The 18,981-nt window shown below is 39.4% G+C and overlaps 1 protein-coding gene across 1 annotated transcript in view; it reads right to left on the bottom strand.

Annotated features, from left to right (window-relative positions):
- The window catches only part of CNTN5 (contactin 5), a 497,758-nt gene extending 479,800 nt beyond the window's left edge, over positions 1 to 17,958 (bottom strand). The window contains exons 1-2 of the mRNA XM_041729931.1: positions 17,874 to 17,958; positions 13,153 to 13,374 (exon numbers count right to left, since the gene is read on the bottom strand). Of these exons, the coding sequence (XP_041585865.1) occupies positions 13,153 to 13,374; positions 17,874 to 17,958 (307 nt within the window). The remainder of the gene's footprint in view (positions 1 to 13,152; positions 13,375 to 17,873) is intronic.
- Between the last annotated feature and the right edge of the window lie 1,023 nt (positions 17,959 to 18,981).

Here is an 18,981-nt window from a genome sequence, read left to right as displayed (position 1 = left end):
CGCGTTGAGCTCCCGGTGCATGGAGCCTGCTTCTCCCTCTGCCTGTGTCTCTGCCTCTCTCTCTCTGCTTCTTTCTCTCTCTCTCTGTGACTATCATAAAAAAATTTTTAAAAAAGTTTAAAAAAAAAGTTGCTTCTGTGTTCCATTTTTCTCAAAGATTAGGTCCAATGCCAGACTTCAACACTCTCTACCTTCTGGTTAGCTCCATAAACTTATGGCCTTGTCTAGTTTATTCATGTAATGTGACCTAAGTGTATCAGTAATATAATCTAGAAGAAACATCAGCCTGTGATATCAAACACAATTAGAAAAATTCACTTTTAATAATAATAAATATAAAAAATAATAATCATCATAAATATGTTATATGATAATTTCCAGAAGTTGAAATCTGAATTTCCAGAAATTTGTTTTATTAGAAATTACATTTTTTAAAGATATTATTTATTTATTCATGAGAGACACACAGAGAGAGAGACAGAGACATAGGCAGAGGGAGAAGCAGTCTCCCTGCAGGGAGCCTGATGTGGGACTCAGTCCTGGATCCCGGGATCACAACCTGAGCTGGAGGCAGACACCCAACCACTGAGTGCCCCAGGTGTCCCCTAGAAATTACATTTTATGATGACATCCACAGTTACAATGTGAGAAGAATTTTTCACATGATGTGAACATCTGAAATGAATCCTTAAGAAAATATCCAAACCTTCCTTTAACTTTAAATTTTTTTCAACTTAAAATTGTTTCTTTATAAAAGTTAAACAAGTATAAACTGCCATTATAAAGTTTCAAGGATTTCTAAGAATTGTATAGCATTATTTATTAAAAGGCATTGTGATGAATGTTTCATGGGTAAGTGGCATCATGCTGTGCACATAATATAAATTGAGAGTCTAATAGACGTTTTTGTCATTTTCTAATGTAGCTATAAAAGAAAGGTCAGATGATTCAGAGATAGTTTCACTTGTGAAAACGATCAAGTGTACCTACCCCATTTAACTTTCCAAAGGTACCAAACCACTAGGCTACCATGTCAAAAGAAGAACATTGTTTTTCTACCTCTTCATTTGTAATCCAGGACACAAAGTTTATATAAACAATATTCAGGCAAATATTCTATCATGGTATATAAACTCAACCTAAATTCATCTGCCTCTTTATTCAACAGTATTTGTTAAGCTCCTGGAAAGTTGGTACTACTTTTAGTGCTGAGAGTGGGTAAAGAAGAGTATTTAAGATGCCCTTTGCTCAAATGACATATAGTTAAATTGGAGAAAATAGCATATTAGTGTAAAACAATAACAGCAGCTCTAAAAATTAACAATACAATAAAGAATAAGGTCATAAAGTTTCAGTGAATGGTCATAAAATTATAAGGTTTTATTAGGGCATATTTGTCTATTTTTACACTGAGAGAAACTGGAGTGATCTGATTTTATACAGAAGTGTGTCTTCCAACTGAAATACCTTTTCTCCTTCCAGACGGGATTCTTATTCTCATAAAAGATCATTCAAATTTTGTATCTGGTCCTCCAACACAATTTATCAGCAAATGTTGTTTTGAAGAAACAACAGAAAATTGTTAACACAAAGATTACTTTGAGTTATGATGCCATTGCCCATGTGCCAAGTCAAATCTTGAAATAATCCATGTAAACAGTGAAATTCAGCCCAAGGTACTGAGGATTTGAGGCAACAAATTTAGTAAGTTGCAGGAATCTTTCACATGTCAGAAGCTAGTAGCAGAAACTCCAAAGTCTGGGTAGACTCAGAGTGTTATGTAAATTACAGGTTGTTTATATCACCGGGGAAATGTAAAACATCCAAAATTATATGCTTAATCTTAGTAAAAAAATAATTCACTTCAGCTGCTTGTTAGAATCAGCATTTTTCCACCTTATATAACATTTGTAGTCTCTTTATCTCAGGAGTGGGATTCCCTAGTAAAAGTCTGAACTTTCTTGTGGGTGTTAGGCATTACTCCCAATCCAGACTGCCTCTCTGTTCAAGAAAAATAAAATATTTTAACCTAAATGTTTTAATCACAAACAGAAGAATGAAATCTCTCTATACTTAAGTTTACTTCTACTCAAGCCACAACAACACAAAGAAATGAAGTCAAAGACCAATTTATCGGCTGTTCATTTATAAGGAGAGAAACAATGTAGTGTTAGCAATAGTTAATAACCCTTGTCCATATCACAAATCCAAAACAGTGCATATCCTACCATACCGTTTGAGGTGCTGTTTCATAAGGGCTTTCAATTAAACTATATTACCATGAGAATTTCCAATTTAAACCTTAGTCAATTTTTAAATCAATTAAACAACTACTTTAGAGTAATTATTAATTACTCTAATATTTAAGAATTAATAACTCAGTTTTTTAAAAAAAATATGTATTTATTCATGAGAGACAGGGAGAGAGAGAGAGGCAGAGACACAGATAGAGAGAGAAGCAGGCTCCATGCAGAGAGCCCAATGTGGGACTCGATCCCGGGACTCCAGGATCACACCCTGGGCCGAAGGCAGGGCTAAACCGCTGAGCCACTCAGGCATCCCTAAAACTCAGTTTCTTTTAAAACTAGATAATGCCTCTTATTAGGTAGAAAATTTGCACTGATTAAATTTCAAATGACGATTAATCATTACCCAAAATAATAGTATCAAGTCGAAAGCAAAACAGTTTCTGAGGACTTCACTTGACTCCAATGAGCAACATTCTCCCTTCCAGGTACAGCTACATTTCTCTTTTTGGTTTCAGGAGTTTATTTCAAAAGTTTTTATTTCATTAACTATCTCCACTTCCTCACCTTTCTACAAGTGTTAGTGACCAACTACTATTCTCTTCTTGAAGTATTTTTGTTTGCCTTTTCTTTCTCTGGCTTGCTCTTGCTGTTGAAAGTCGGTTACCATGATGTGAGCCACTCTATGAGGGTTTCACTGAGAATGGCCTCTGGCCAAAAGTCCATGAATTATTAAAGCACTCAGTCCAACAATTCTCAGGAATTAAATTCTACCAGCAACATATACGTGAGCTTACAAGTGGATCCATACCATTTGACTGTTGGGATGAAACTACAGTGCCACTTTGTGAAAGACACAGAATCCATTTAAGCTCTATCTGGGTTCCTATCTCACAGAAACTGTAAGATAACAAACAACCTTTGTTCATTTTGTTGATGTCCTCATCATACTTCTACATTTTCTACAGAGTATTAATCGCACAGTATCATACTTTTAAGATTGTCTTCCTAAAATTCATCTATTTTAATTTTCTGTGTTATCTTCTGTTCATCTCTACCAGGTGGTATTCTTTCTTGTCTGGGCACCTAATCCCTATAGTCCATCAAACTTTGTTTATTCAAATCCTGATTATGTACTCTTCTTTGAAATGGGAGTTAGATGGAAGTCAGAATTTTTCAAAACCTAATGTTGGAAGCCATATTCCATTACTTTTGCCATAATCTATTCTCCAGATGCAGATTACTAGCTTTGGTCCATAGTTGAAGAGAAAGTATTGCACTGTAAATACCAGGAGGCAGGAATCATTATCATTTTAGATTTTACCTACTACAAGCTTCATCATATTAGTTTCAGATTTTTTCTTTTAAGAAATAAAATATCACACAGTTGCAGTCATCTACTTTCCCTATCCTGGTGCCATTTCTTTGCTCTCATTCTCCCTTTGTCCTTAGAGGTAAACATTATAGTCAACTTGATACCTCACATTCATGGTTTTAAAATTATACTATATATACTATATATATACATATATATATACTATAAATATACATATATATATACTATAAATTATACTACATATATATCCATAGATAGTATATATTATATATTTTTTAAATTTTTACATGTGTGATATATGCAGTATTTTATAACTTTCCTTGTTCGTGAAGCATTATCTTTTGAGGTATATCCATTTTGTTTCTTGATTATATAGTTTACTCACTTTAACCATTTTAATTCTTCAATAAATGAAAAATCACAACTTATGTATCCATTTCCCTTCTGAGAATATCTGAATTGCCTCCAATATTTTGCTATCACACATATAAATGCAATGAACATACTTTTATATTTTCTTGTGTATATGTGGGGGAGTTATCCTGGTATATACAAGAATAGAATTGCTTTCCCAAATATCTCTGCAGATCAGATTTTTACATTTTTCAGGAAAAATCTTGGTTCTATCTTGGGGTACTTCTGGGATATCACTGAGGAGTGTGATGACTTTCTATTCAATTTCTGTTAGTTTTCTCATTTTTCACAGGAGCATGTCAATGTCAACTTTACTCTCTATTAAGGCTAAAGGGAATTACCTGACAAAAGCCATATGTCAGGGTATTGTCAGAGAGAACACAGTCAAAGTCACATTTAGCCAAGATCTATTAAATCCTAGGATGAGAAAACAATAATTATGGAGGATTGCTTGGGAAATACTCAGATTCTCTATTTTTCCTGATACTCTAAATATGGATTAAACTAGAGCAATGAAAGATTTAAATTATATCAAACCAGCCCCCAGCCTGGAGAATTTCTACTCCAAGTATGGTTCACCAACCAGCAGCATCAACATCACCTGGGAGCTTTTAAAATGCAGATTATCTAGCTTTACTCCTGATTTATTGAAAGGGTATCTATTTAACAAGGTTCCCGAGTGATTGTATGTATGTTAAAGACTAAGCAGCACAGCTTTAGATAATTACTTCTCATTTTGTGGTTGATATTTGGGTTTTATCTGCCTATATTAGAGCTAATAAAACACGTTGTGATGTACACAGTAAGAATAATGTTCAGGTCACCGGCCATTACATCAAATAACAAACTCTTAATGAGGAACCTCCAAAAAAATTTGTCTGATCTTAGTATCAGAAATAGCTATGCTTCTACTGAATAATTATTTCACTTTAATCTTTGAAACACTAGAAAATATGTAATTGACCAGAACTTATTTTTCCTTGGATATCAGTTACCCAAAATGGAGACTAGTTTTCAGCAAGTATGTAGGCACTTACAGTAGATACTTTGAATTAGTCTCAAGCCTGGCTTCATTTTATGTTACAATTTTTGATGTTTGTATCATTTCTGTGTGCTTTAATTCATGTTTTATATTTGTATTTTATGCATTGTGAGTTATGTTAATTTATACTTGAAACAAAAGAACAAAGGAGTAAAACACTAGTTGGTACCAAATTATAGAAAATGTAAGAGTATCCTATAGTTCTGACCACTCAGTATATTCTACTTAGTTTTTGTCCCATAAATAGTGATGCCTAAAGAATGCAAATCCCAATATATCTCTGCCTAATGACTGTGCCATTGAAGTTAATATAATATGAATTTTTTAAAAACTTTATTTAGTAATCTCTACATCCAATGTGGAGCTCACAGTCATGACCCCAAGATCAAAAGTCAAATTCCCTTCTCATTGAGCCAGCCAGTTGCCCCAAGGCTTTTTTTGTTTTGTTTTGTTTTAGGAGCAGTTTTATACTTACAACAAAATCGAGAGAAAGGTAGAGACTTTTCATAAAACTTCACCCCACACATGCATATTTTGCCCGATTAGCAACACCACTCACCAGGATGGTAACTTTTTTATAACTAAAGACAAATATAATTTGTCATATCATGACCCACTCAAGATCCATTATTTACATTAGAGTCCACTTTTGGTGTTATACATTTTGTGGGCTTAAACAAATGTTTAATGACTTATATCCATCATTATGATATTCCATGTATTTTCATGGCCCTAAAAATCCTCTCTGCTTTGTCTATTCTTCTCTTCCTCAACCCTCATCACTGGCCCTGATCTTTTTACTGTCTTCATCATTTTTTTTCCAGAATGTTAAATAGTTGGGATCATACAATATGTGTCTTTTCAGATTGGCTTCTTTCACTTGGTAATAAACATTTAAGGTTTTTCGATATCTTTTCATAGCTTGATCACTCAGTTCTTTTTAGTGCTGAATAATATTCCGTTGTCTGGATATATCATAGTTTTTTTTTTTTCTTTTTTTTTTTTTTATCCATTTGCCTCCTGAAGGACATCTTGATTATGCCCAAGATTCAGGAATTATGAATAATACTGCTATAAACATCTATGTGCAGGCTTTTATGTAGGCATACATTTTCAGTTCCTTTAGATAAATACCAAGAAGTACAATTGAAGTTGAGTCATATGGTAAGAGTAGGCCTCGTTTTGTAAGAAAACACCAAACTACCTTTCAAAGTGGCTATAAAATTTTGTTTTTTTTTAATTATTTTTTTAAATTTTTATTTATTTATGATAGTCACACAGAGAGAGAGAAAGAGGCAGAGACACAGGCAGAGGGAGAAGCAGGCTCCATGCACCGGGAGCCCAACGTGGGATTCAATCCCGGGTCTCCAGGATCGCGCCCTGGGCCAAAGGCAGGCGTCAAACCGCTGCGCCACCCAGGGATCCCACAAAGTGGCTATAAAATTTTGTATTCCTACCAGCAATCAATGAGCATTCTTGTTCCACATTCTCTCCAGCATTTGGTATTGATGGTGTTCTGTATTTTGGCCATTATAAAAGGTATGTACTGGTATCTTGTTTTTATTTTCATTTCCTGATGACAGGTGATGTAGTCCATCTTTTCATATGATTATTTGTCATCTGTGTATCTTCTTTGGTGAAGTTTCTGTTAAGGACTTTGGCTCATTTTTAAAATTAGGTTGTTTTCTTGTGTTAAGTTTTAAGAGTTCCTTGTATATTTTGATAACAGTCCTTTATCAGATGTGTCTTTAGCAAATCCTTTTCCCCAGTTCTCTTGATAATGTTTTTCACAGAACATATTATGGGAATTTTTAAATTACACTAAGCATTCGAAAAAATAAAACATTTTTAAGGAGCTAATACTATGCTTAAATAAAATTTAAATACCAACTCTATGAGATAGTGTTCACAATGCAACAACTGGTGTAATCAGGAGACACAAGTTTGCCTGTGCTTGGCACAACAACCTCATATGACATTTCTGGGATATTTGCAAATAGTTTAGTTCTTGCAAAATGTTTCTTTGAATGTTTAATCCTTCATCAATCATAATTAAAATGTAGCCCAGTATATTGGGCTTAAAATCAGTAGATATATGAATAAAAAATTGCCTGCTTATTAGCAGCATGACCTTGTTAAAGATGTTTATCTCCTTCTGAATTTCCATTTACAGGGAAGACAGTAAGAATCCATGTCACATATTTGTTGAGACAATTATTGAGGTAAGCTCTACAAAAGAGCCTGGCACAAACTGGTGATAATCAGTTGTTAGTGCTTTTCTCTGACTGTTAACTAACCTTGTATTATTTTGTTGATGAACTCAAAAAGAGAGTTAACATCTAGAAAATGTTCAAACCTAAATATTAATAGCTATTCAGTAGTCCTTAATTTAACTGATATCTTAGTATTGGAAATCTACATTATTTATTTTCCACTCAGAAATAATGCTGAATGTACACTTTCCCAAGGACCTGACAGCCATTCCTTTGAAATGCAATTATTAAGATAAAAAGGCTCCCTATCTCCCAGTCTCTATAGGAGGATAAGAGACTAATTTAAGTAAGCATCAATTAACACATGCACATGGCTAAAGGAAAGCAGAACATACCACCTAAAGGTATGCCACTTTGATATATTGATGATTTTGAAATAAAGTTATTTAAAAAGCAGCTGATACAAGAAGGACACTCCAACCCTCTTTTGTCCTCCTGAAAGCAGGAAACCAATCTCCCATGTAAAAAGCATCCTCCCCGCTCTCTTCCTCCTCAGAGGCGGAGAGCCCGTTTGCGCAAACGTCCAATAAACCCTCTTGCTAATTGCATCTGCCTGTCTGGGGTCTGAGTCTCTGGGGCGTCCCCCGGGACACGTTGGCACCCGTGAGCCAGGGTCCAACATTTGGGGGCTCGTCCGGGATCCGAGACGCCCCAGGCTCAATCCTAAGACTGGTAGGAGGTAAGACCGAGCTTGCGAAATGTCATATCTGTCTCGTCCGTTTGTCTGGCCGGATCTGTGCCGGGTCTGTATTGTGCCTGCAGGACGCTGTACTCTGTATTTGGACCAGCGCGGGAGGCAGACGTGCCCTGAGACCCCTGGTCCCCCTCCGGAGTCGGACTCCGGAGTGGTCTGGAAGAGGAACGGAGCCCCGGCACTCCCTCCTCTTCAGGGACGGTCGTTGTTGGCGACCGCTCCCATCTGAATCCGCCGCGCCAGTCCTGTCATTCGTGTGCGTCTGTTCATTCTGTGTCTTTCTGGTCCGCTCCGGAGTCGGACTCCGGAGTGGTCTGGAAGAGGGAGGGAGCCCGGCACTCCCTCCTCTTCGGGGAGGGTCGTTGTTGGTGACCGCTCCTGTCTGAATCCGCTGTGCCGGTCCTGTCATCTGTGTGCATCTGTCTGTTCTGTGTCTTTCTTCCTGTCCTCTTCCTCCCCGCTCACCTCTTCTCTACACCCGCGGGGCAAACTGTAACCACCCCTTTAAGCCTCACTCTAGATCACTGGAAAGAAGTCTCCGGCGGAGCACACAACCTGTCGGTGGAAGTCAGAAGACGAAGATGGGTCACCTTCTGCTCCTCAGAGTGGCCGACTCTCAACGTCGGGTGGCCCAGGAATGGAACTTTTAATATTGATATTATCTTGCAGGTGAAGGCCCCGGTCTCTCAGCCAGGACCCCATGGGCACCCTGATCAGCTCCTGCAGACTCTCCTCACCACGGAGGAGAGACAGCGCGTCTACAGAAAAACGTCCGCGGGGCGGATGGGAGGCCGACCCAGCTGCCTAATGAAATTGAGGACGTTTCCCCCTTGGTTGGCCCGACCTGGGACTAGGACACTGCTGCTGGGAGGGAGCGGCTCTGTCTCTATCGCCAGGTACTCCTAGCGGGTCTCAGAGGGGCAGGGCGACGCCCCACCAATTTGGCAAAGGTACGTGCTATAGTGCAGGTTTTCTGGAAAGATTAATGGAAGGCTACCGTATTTATACTTAGAGAGAGAGAGAGAGAGAGAGAGAGAGAGAGAGTGTGAGAGAGAAAACAAAAGAGATAAAGGAAACGCAATAAAGAACTGACTGGGATACTGGCCACCATAGTACAGGGCTCAGGGCAGAGTAAGTCAGGACAGAGTAAGGACCTGGGAGACAAAAGAAAACCACGGGTTGAACGAGACCAGCGTGCCTACTGCAAGGAAAAAGGACATTGGGTTAAAGATTGTCCAAAGAAGGGCCAAACGCAGGGACCTAAGAAGCCCATTCCCGTACTGTCCCTAGAGGATGAAGATTAGGGATGTCAGGGCCAGGAGCCACCCCCCCCCCCCAGCCTCGGATAACCCTTAAAGTGGGGGGGTCAACCAGTGACCTTCCTGGTTGCTACGGGAGCTCAACATTCAGTTTTAACTGAGGCAGAAGGACCCTTGAGCTCTATCTAAAAGATGCATTCTTTTGCCTAAAGTTAAGCTCTCAAAGCCAGCCTATTTTTGCCTTAAATGGAAAGATCCTGAGACGGGATTCTCAGGACAACTCACTTGGACAAGGCTACCACAGGGATTCAAAAACTCCCCCACCTTGTTCAACGAAGCCTTGCATCAGGACTTGGCAGAATTCGGAGTTGGCCATCCGGACCTCGTTCTCCTGCAGTACGTGGATGATTTGCTCATAGCGGCTAAGACAGAACAGGATTGTGTAAAAGGTACGGGGGCCCTGCTCGAGAGACTGGGAGGACTGGGGTATAGGGCCTCCGCCAAAAAGGCCCAAGTAGGCCAGAGACGAGTGACCTATCTGGGATATCTCCTGGAAGGAGGCCAGAGGTGGCTGACCGAGGGCCGCAAAAAGGCTGTAGCCCTGATCCCAGCACCCACTAGTGCCAGAGGGCTACGAGAGTTCCTCGGCAGTGCCGGGTTCTGCCGCCTCTGGGTACCCGGGTTTGCAGAGCTGGCGGCTCCCCTATATCCTCTCACGAAATCCAACACCCCCTACCACTGGGGAAAGGAGCAACAATTGGCTTTTGACAAAATAAAAAGGGCCTTATTGACCGCCCCTGCCCTGAGCCTCCCAGATGTAACCAAGCCATTTGTGCTATATGCTGATGAACACCAAGGAATAGCCAAAGGGGTCCTAACTCAGAAACTGGGACCCTGGAAAAGGCCCGTGGCATACTTTTCAAAAAAAAATTAGACAGAGTGGCTGCAGGATGGCCCCCATGTCTCCAAATAATAGCGGCTGTGGCAGTCCTGGTAAAAGACTCAGATAAGTTGGCCTTCAGCCAACCCCTCACTATGGTGGCCCCCCCCCATGCCATAGAGACAGTCATCCGCCAGCCCCCTGATCGATGGCTCTCAAATGCTCGGGCCACCCATTATCAGGCCATGTTACTGAATTCCGAGCGGATACGGTTCGGAACGGCTACATCCCTAAACCCAGCCACCTTGCTTCCAGAAGCCGAGTCCCCCTCCCTGGTAATGCATGATTGCCACCGGATCCTAGCCGAGGTCCATGGCACCAGAGGGGACTTGACGGACCAGCCTTTGCCAGATGCTGAAGCAACCTGGTACACTGAGGGGAGTCGCTTTCTACGAAATGGTGAACGTAAAGCTGGGGCGGCCGTGGTAGATAATTCACTGTCTGGGGCATCAGCCAGGCAACGACCCAGTAGCAGAGGGGAACAGGATGGCCGATGAAACGGCACGAGCCGCTGCACTAGGCCCACAGGAGGATGGACAGAAGCCTTCCCCACCAAACGAGAAGCTGCCCAGGTGGTTGTCAAGAAAATCCTAGAAGAAATTTTCCCCTGGTTTGGACTGCCCAAGGTAATAGGGTCGGACAACGGCCCCGCCTTCGTCTCCCAGGTAAGTCAGTTGGTGGCCAGATTACTGGGGATAAATTAAAAATTACATTGTGCATACAGACCCCAGAGCTCAGGGCAGGTAGAAAGAATAAATAGAACAATTAAAGAGACCCTAACCAAATTGACATTGGAGACTGGCACTAGAGACTGGGTCCAACTCCTCCCTATGGTTCTGTTCCGAGTCCGGAACACTCCCACGCGCCATGGGCTAACTCCTTACAAGATTCTCTATGGAGGTCCCCCACCAGTAACGGACTTACTAGATTCTGCTATTGACCCTCTTGCTAACACTCCCGGTTTACAGGACAGGCTAAAAGCGCTCCAGATTATCCAGGGCCAGATCTGGAAACCCCTTGCGGCTGTCTACCACCCCGGAGACACAACCGACCCACACCCATTCCAGATTGGTGACTCCGTCTACATCAGGAAACATCAGTCTAGGACGCTTGAGCCCCGCTGGAAGGGCCCATACACTGTACTACTGACCACCCCAACCGCCTTAAAGGTAGACGGCATTGCTGCTTGGGTCCACGCCTCACACGTCAAGCGCGCCCCATCAACGAGCACCGCTGATGCCAGCCAGGACGGACCGGGCGAGCCACCCCAATGGAAGCTCCACCGCACCCAAAACCCGCTCAAGATAAGACTTTCAAAAATTGTTCAATGACAGTTGTTATATTCCTACCTGTCCGAGCGCTCTTCACCTCCGCCAAAGGTGACCCTCATGCCCTCAAAAGGTTAACCTGGCAGGTACTAATGTCTGGGGGTGACGAGGTCTGGTCTATAACTAAGACCGCCCCCGTGGGAACCTGGTGGCCTAACCTATATCGTGACCTATGCAAGCTAACCATAGGGGCCCCCAGCCCATGGGACCTAGAGGGATACTTCGACACCTCTAGAGCCCCTAACCAAGAAAGCCCTCCAGGGCGACTGGGATTAGACCCATGGGGAGGACGTGGCACGCCTGACAGAAGGGCCATGCTAAGCACTCTTCCCTTTTATGTCTGTCCCGGGTACCACAGAGATCGCAGGCTAAATCCCACCTGTGGAGGAGGGGAATACTTCTATTGTAAAAATTGGGGGTGCGAGACTAGGGAGACACAGGATGGGAGGCCCAGCAGGGCTGGTTTGAAAGCTGGTTTAACCAGTCTCCCTGGATGACCACCCTAATCTCTACCATTATGGGCCCTCTAGTTATCCTGCTCCTGCTGCTAACTTTCAGCCCCTGTATCCTCAACCGGCTGCTCCATTTCGTCCGAGAAAGATTGTCTATTACCCAAGCTCTGGTATTAACTCAACAATGTCGGGCCCTCCAAACTGAAAAAAATAAATGTTCCCTAAGATTTTAAGATTAAAATCAGCCCAAACAAGAGGAGGGAATGAAGAAACCTCCCCCCTTGTAAGTAGGGCCAGCCCTAATCCAGAGGCAGCCCATCCAGGCGTCTTCCTGAAATTTTAGCAACTAAAAGCATTCTGTTTACAATAAGAAAACCATTTCCCCCCACACCCTGATTGGAATGTCCCTGAATAGGTTCATGTTGACCCACTGTGAAATCAATAACCTGAATGCTATGCGACTCCCGAGGTTCTTTTGTCTTTAAGCGGTTTTTTCTTTTCCTTTTGCCTTTAAAAGATACCTGTAATTGCTAATCGGGGCTCTCTTCCTCCTCGGAGGCGGAGAGCCCGTTTGCGCAAACGTCCAATAAACCCTCTTGCTAATTGCAAAAAAAAAAAAACAAAAAACAAAAAACAAAACAAATAAAAAGCATCCTCCCATACCAGGGGAGTAGAAGACACACTTACCACCAGAAATAAGGAATTTAAGGCCAAGAAGATTGTATAAACAAAACTTGTTATGTCTTCACTAATTTACTACCTACTTCAAACCCAAACTCCTTTATATTGTTAATTCTTCACAAATTTATTGCTTTCTTGTCTAAAAGATATAAAAGCTGACTGCTTTGGTCACTTCCTGTATGTATGAAATTGTTTTTCACCTGACAATCTGTGTTTATGTCAATTTAATTATTAGGCCAGCCAAAGAATCTGAAGGAAACAAAGGAAAAATTTTTCCACCCCTACATCCCTTCATCACATTCACCAACCTCTCCTTTAATGTCCTCCACTTTTCTAGATTTTAAAAACTCTGCCATTTGCTGTTTTAAGGGAGTTGACTTTAACTTCTCTCCTCTGTTGCAATAGTCTTGACCCAATTACAATAGTTTAAAAAAAAGTGTTCATTGCACATTTAATGCAACAGATTCAGTTTTCCTTGGCTACTTACCATCTTGTTTGAAGGCATCTGAAGAATGATAAAGATTGATAGGGGAATAATAATGTTGAGCTGCACCTCGCCAGCTTGGTGAAGAAACACTTAGTGTTCCTAATGAAGGATTGCTATATCGTGGTCTGTTCTTTGAACCAAAGAGGGATGAAGATGAACTCTTTTTAATTCTTAGCAAAGCAGCAAATGAAGTAGAGAAATTAGGAAGAGCTCCAGAATATTCTGTAAAGGAAAAACAATAATAAAAAATGAATTCTGAGGAGACTTTTCTTTTTTTCCTTTAAAAATTATTTTTTCTGAAGATTTATTAAAGACTTTCCTTAAAGTTGCTACCAAATGCAAACTAGAGTGGTAAAATAAAAGAAAATAAAACACATTACTTTTATATCTTAAAAATATTTTCTGGAAATTTTGCTAATTTCAATGTTGGGTTTCTGGAAGAGAGAAAGAGAAAAAAAGTTATGAAAGAAAAAAGAAAAGAGAAGAAAAAGAAAGGAAAGGAACAGAAAAGAGAAAGGAAGACCAAAAAAAGGGAAAAAGGAAGAAAGATACCCCAAATTTAAAATCTTTATTTCCTTTGTCAGGAATATTTGGGAATTAACATTTTTGTCTTATTAAAATATCCATTTACATATGTTAGATTGGTTTCTTATTTATTACTAAAAAATGGGAAAAAGGAAAAAAATACTCGTATTCTCAAATACATCTTTTCATTATAGATTGAATCTTCGTGACTAAAATGTATTACTTAGTAGGAAATGTATCTAATGCAGCATGTATTTTGACTAGACTGTAAGTTATTCCCATGTTTTTGAAAAGCAGTCAAATTCACAATGGAAAATAAACAATTTTGGATAAAATTAGTTTTGTAGATTTTGTTATATAACTTGATTTTTTTATATATAACTTGATATTGTCAAGGGTGGCACTGTTATGAAATTTATGCATTCATTGATTATAGAGGAATGTCTTGACCATATTGTTTTTTAATTCCTCTATAGGAAGTTTTTCATTAGTTAGGAAAGATGCATAAATACCCAAAGGAGAATGCATTAACTCTTTTCTGTCCTCAGGAGAGGGTCAGGTTAGTGTATAGATCAAATGTTCAAAAGTACAAACTAATTATGAGGAATTCTAGGAATTGAAATTTTTTCTATGTCAAATATCAATTGAATGTGATGATTTATTGAGCTTGGAAATATTTTTTTAAATCACACATTTTTGTTCAGGGTATCTGGCATTTGAACTTAATGGATATTAACCTAACTTGACAAAAGATAATTTATCTTTGTGAGTAAGCTTTCTAATAATTAATATTATTTAGAATCATTATACTGCCTCTTAGAAATATTTTTGAATGCAAGAATCATTTCTGTGATTTGAAAATAGCACTTTAGTAGGTGTTAAACATTGAATTAAGTATAACACTTTCTGTTTTGCGAAACTGTAAATATGATTTCTCTGAAACTTGAAAAAGTATGTTTTTAGATGTTCAATTTCAATGTTCTCCACATTTAAATTGAGTATAATATGTGTAATCCAAGCCTATCAGGAGCTGATAAGAGATTCATGTCCTTTAGTCCTTGTGTTCAACTACAAGTATAGTGAAGGTGGATCAATTTTAACTGAAAATAGCTAACCTCTCCTGGGCAAACTATATGAGAACAGATTATGAGTAGATATAAAACCTCCTTTAAAACCTCCTTTAAATGCAAGTTTTGGCACTAGAATTGTAAGGAATTGAAAAGAGAATGAATTTTCTTTTAAGGTTATTTGTAGTTGTGATCTCTGAACCTATTTGTTTCTTAGTGTGATCTGTTGCTCTGTGTGTTAGCTGCCTACCCTGCTCATATACAGAAAGAAAAAAAAAACAATACCATGCTAGTGTAAAAATTAAAACGGAGTATGAGAATGTGGTTTATGGTTTTTAAAGCTAGAAAAGGATGATCAGTGGAAAACTAGAAGGGCCATAATAAGGCTTAAAAAAACAGGATCATCATTGAGGTTGTGAATCATATATGTATATTACATATATATAATTTTCTTTTTTTTTTTTTACATATATATAATTTTCTAATATATATTAACAAAATACATACTAAGTTCTACAGTAACTGGTTTATAGTACTCCATACCAATAGAGATGAGCCAAACGCTAATTTGGCTGTGTGCTCCATACCAGGGCTTCATTTGTTATATAATCAATTGCATCTGTTGTAGTGGAGATTCCTTTTTCAGCAATTACAGTGAACCCAAAGCAATTACTAGAAATTTGACAATTTATTCATTCATTCATGTATTCAGCAAACATGGAATGAGAACTCAGTAGGGGCTAAATGCTGGATACAAAGGTGAACAAGATATTGCACCAGGTGTCAAGGAGCTTGTGATACAGTGACAAAGATGGAACTATAAGAGAACTTTAATCCAATGTAATATAAAAGTAAATGCAAGAAATTAAAGGCTTCCTCTGAAGGGTAAGGACTCTTCTCATCTAGTCTAAAGCCATCAGAAAATGTTTTCAAGATGAATTCTATCTAATCTGAGTCCTGAAAGACCATTAGAGATTAGTTTAGCAAAGCTCTAAGTAGGGAAGGAAAGAAACCCTAGACAAAGGAAAGACAATATATGAATACTTAGAAAAGAGAGGCAGCAGGGTGTGCTTTTTAGATTAAAATAATCAGGAGACCAGAGTGTGAGGGAGAGAAGTGAGAGGACAAGTAAGGCTGGATAGATAAGGCAAGACTGATGATGAAATGCCTAGTATGCCATACTAAAATGATAGGATTCTGAAAGGAAAGCAATATAAATTTTAGGAAGATCTCTCTATCTGCAGTGTCATTTGGGACAAAACAAAAGGGAAAAAAAGACATATCATGATCCTAAAGCTGTAATAAAGGCAAAGATTAGTCAGGAATGAAGAGGTGATATAACGTGGGTGGGGATAAATTCATTAAGATTACTGATTGATTAAATTGGAGGCTAGAAAGGGAAAATGAGAATTTAGGGAGACTCTGTGCTACTAGACAATGGATAAAGATGCAGGGAAAGGCATGTTCTTAAAGTGAAAGCTCATGAATTCAGTTTGGGGCAAGTGGAAAAGTACTTCTTAGGGCATTAATTTTGATTAGAAAATTTTGTAATCATAAGGGAGATACAGGCTAATGAGATATTATTAAATGGTAACCAAATAGATGGTTATTAAACTTTGAGAATAGATTAGCTTGCCAAGGAAATACAAGTAGGGTGTTGAAAATGGAACCCTGAGAAGCACTGGCATTTCAGAGAACAGCAAAGGTAGTGGAACCTATAAAAGGATGGGGAAAAGCAGGAAAGTGTGAAGTTACTAAAAGAAGGAAAGAGTCTTTCATTGTCGATGAAAGAGCAGTTGACAGTGTTGAAGATCAGTATGGGAAGACTGGCCCAGCCAAGAAGGGGTGCCCCATAGCAGCGAGGCTGCCTTACTGCTCTACATACAATGCACAGTGAATGTGAAGGTGTGGTCAGATCTAGGAGGTGAAGAGAACCCTCCGAGCTCTGCAAGAGAGTCTAGAACCCCTCCATTGCCAATTCCATTGTATTAGACATATAGACCGTGGCCTTAGCCTGTGACCTACAATACTCTCTTTGAGTGTAAATAACCATCAATTCAGTGAAGTCTCCTTCTCTTGGGGGCATTTCTAACTCTTCTACCTGGTGCCCTCCTAGCTGTTCCACCTCCTTTTCTGACATCTCTAATTTCTCCAGTCTTCAGCCCACAGTTCTGGGGATCCTGAGCTCTGGAAAATAGATACACTTCTATAAATAAATGGGAAAATGAGGTTTACATCCTAAGACTTTGCTTAACCTCCAACTTTGGGGGAAGGAATTGGTTTAACACACACAGGGTGAGGGTGAAAAATAGCATCACCTTCCTCAGTTTAAATTTAGGTATTTGCATTTCTGTCCTTCACATCTTGTTGTTTACCTCTTTCTCGGATCTCAACCTCTTCAAGATTTACAAACTACTGATTTAATACCCTTTCACCACCCTACAGTCCTCTCGTCTCCTCAATCACCTCCCATCTTCCTATCCAGTTTAGAGTTTACAGTTCGTTACTTTAGTTACTTCCTTCACTGTACTTTCACTCACACTGACCCTTACCTTCTCTCATTTTCACAGACTAAACTCTCTGTTTACTTCAAATCCACCATCAACATGCTGTGTTCATGAGTGCAGCTGGAAGAGGCACAAAGTCATGCCTAAAGGTCACAGTTCATGATATTAATTACAAGTGAGTTTTTCAATTTCCCAGCAATACTACCACATTTCCCTAGTCCATTTAATATTCCATCCCACTGGATGGAATAATTTACATCTTATCCTTTGTCCCCTAGCTCCACACCTTCTTGGCCTTTCTAATTATCGTGTTCAGATTTAATTGATAAGCAATCATAAGAGTAGGTCCCTCACATGCACTCCCACCTGTATTACATTCATATATTGTACCTTGCTTTTACTGAGTTGCTGTGAATAAATTGTCTGTGCATCTATTAAAAGCCAACTCCTTTACTTGTGTGCACTGACTTTCATTCTATCCCATTTTGATGGCTCAAGGATGTCTTTCTAGAAAACTCCCTCTGTCTCTCCTTCAGCACCAATTTTTGTGTCCCTATTCAATTATTCCCATAACTATAAAAAAATTGACCTAACCTTCTAAAAAAAGGCAATCTAAACTTACCACTCCTTCCACTGATTTTCCCTTCTAGCCAGACATTTTGAAGAGAGCTGTCAGTGGTCACTGTGTTCATTTCCTCTCTTGCCATTCTCCCTTAAGCCTATTGCTAGCAGTCTTCCTTATAATACTCTGCAATAATGACTCTCTTCCAGGTGAACAATGACCAGGCCATTGCTAAATCTAAAGGTAGGTTTTCACCTAAGAGCAGCATTCAATGTGATTAACCATTCTTTTTATTCAAGCATTTTCCTCATGTGATTCCAGTATACTACAATTTCATGTTTTTTTTTTTTTTTTTTAAGATTTTATTTATTTATTCATGATGGTCACAGAGAGAGAGAGAGAGGCAGAGACAGGCAGAGGGAGAAACAGGCTCCATGCACCGGGAGCCCGACGTGGGATTCGATCCCGGGTCTCCAGGATCGCGCCCCGGGCCAAAGGCAGGCGCCAAACCGCTGCGCCACCCAGGGATCCCCAATTTCATGTTTTTATTCCTATTTCACTAGCTACTCCTTATCTCTTTTGCTAGTTCTTTTTTGTCCTTTCAGCTTCTAAATATTGATGTATTCTAGAAAAAAATATATTCTCCATTTAAACTGACTCGTGATGGCAACAGTTTTTTTTTTTTTAAGTTTCTTTACCTTTCCTTTTAATTTTCCTTTCAAGAAACTCTAGGTTTCTCTCTCTCTCTCTCTCTCTCTCTCTCACTCTTTTCTCCTTTTTCTTCATTATATGCATCATAGTTCTTAGTTTTATAAATTTTTAGAATAATTTTGTTTATTTAGTGTTCCTCTCCTAATACCTCACCATTTTGTAATCCTCTACCAATACTCCCAGACTAAATTCCATGAAGCCAGGAACCATCTATGGTTAACTCACAACTATATTAGTGATCTTATCATTGAACATTGACTCCATCCCAGACAAATTCCACCTTGTTACTTGGACCCAGCTTCAAGTCTTTGATATTCCAGTGCTTTCTTATGCTAATTATAACTTCTACTTGCAGTTAACAGCTCTTTACTCTCTGTGCTTCTGCCTCAGCTCCTAAACATTTCTTGACCTCTGTCAATGAAAGGCATCTTCTGAGATAATTTGGTAAATCTTATTC

This window comes from Vulpes lagopus, chromosome 15 (genome assembly GCF_018345385.1).
Source record: "Vulpes lagopus strain Blue_001 chromosome 15, ASM1834538v1, whole genome shotgun sequence".
NCBI classification, from domain to species: Eukaryota; Metazoa; Chordata; class Mammalia; order Carnivora; family Canidae; genus Vulpes; species Vulpes lagopus.
Note: the sequence above shows the minus strand (reverse complement) of the source record. Positions and strands in the feature narration are given on the sequence as shown.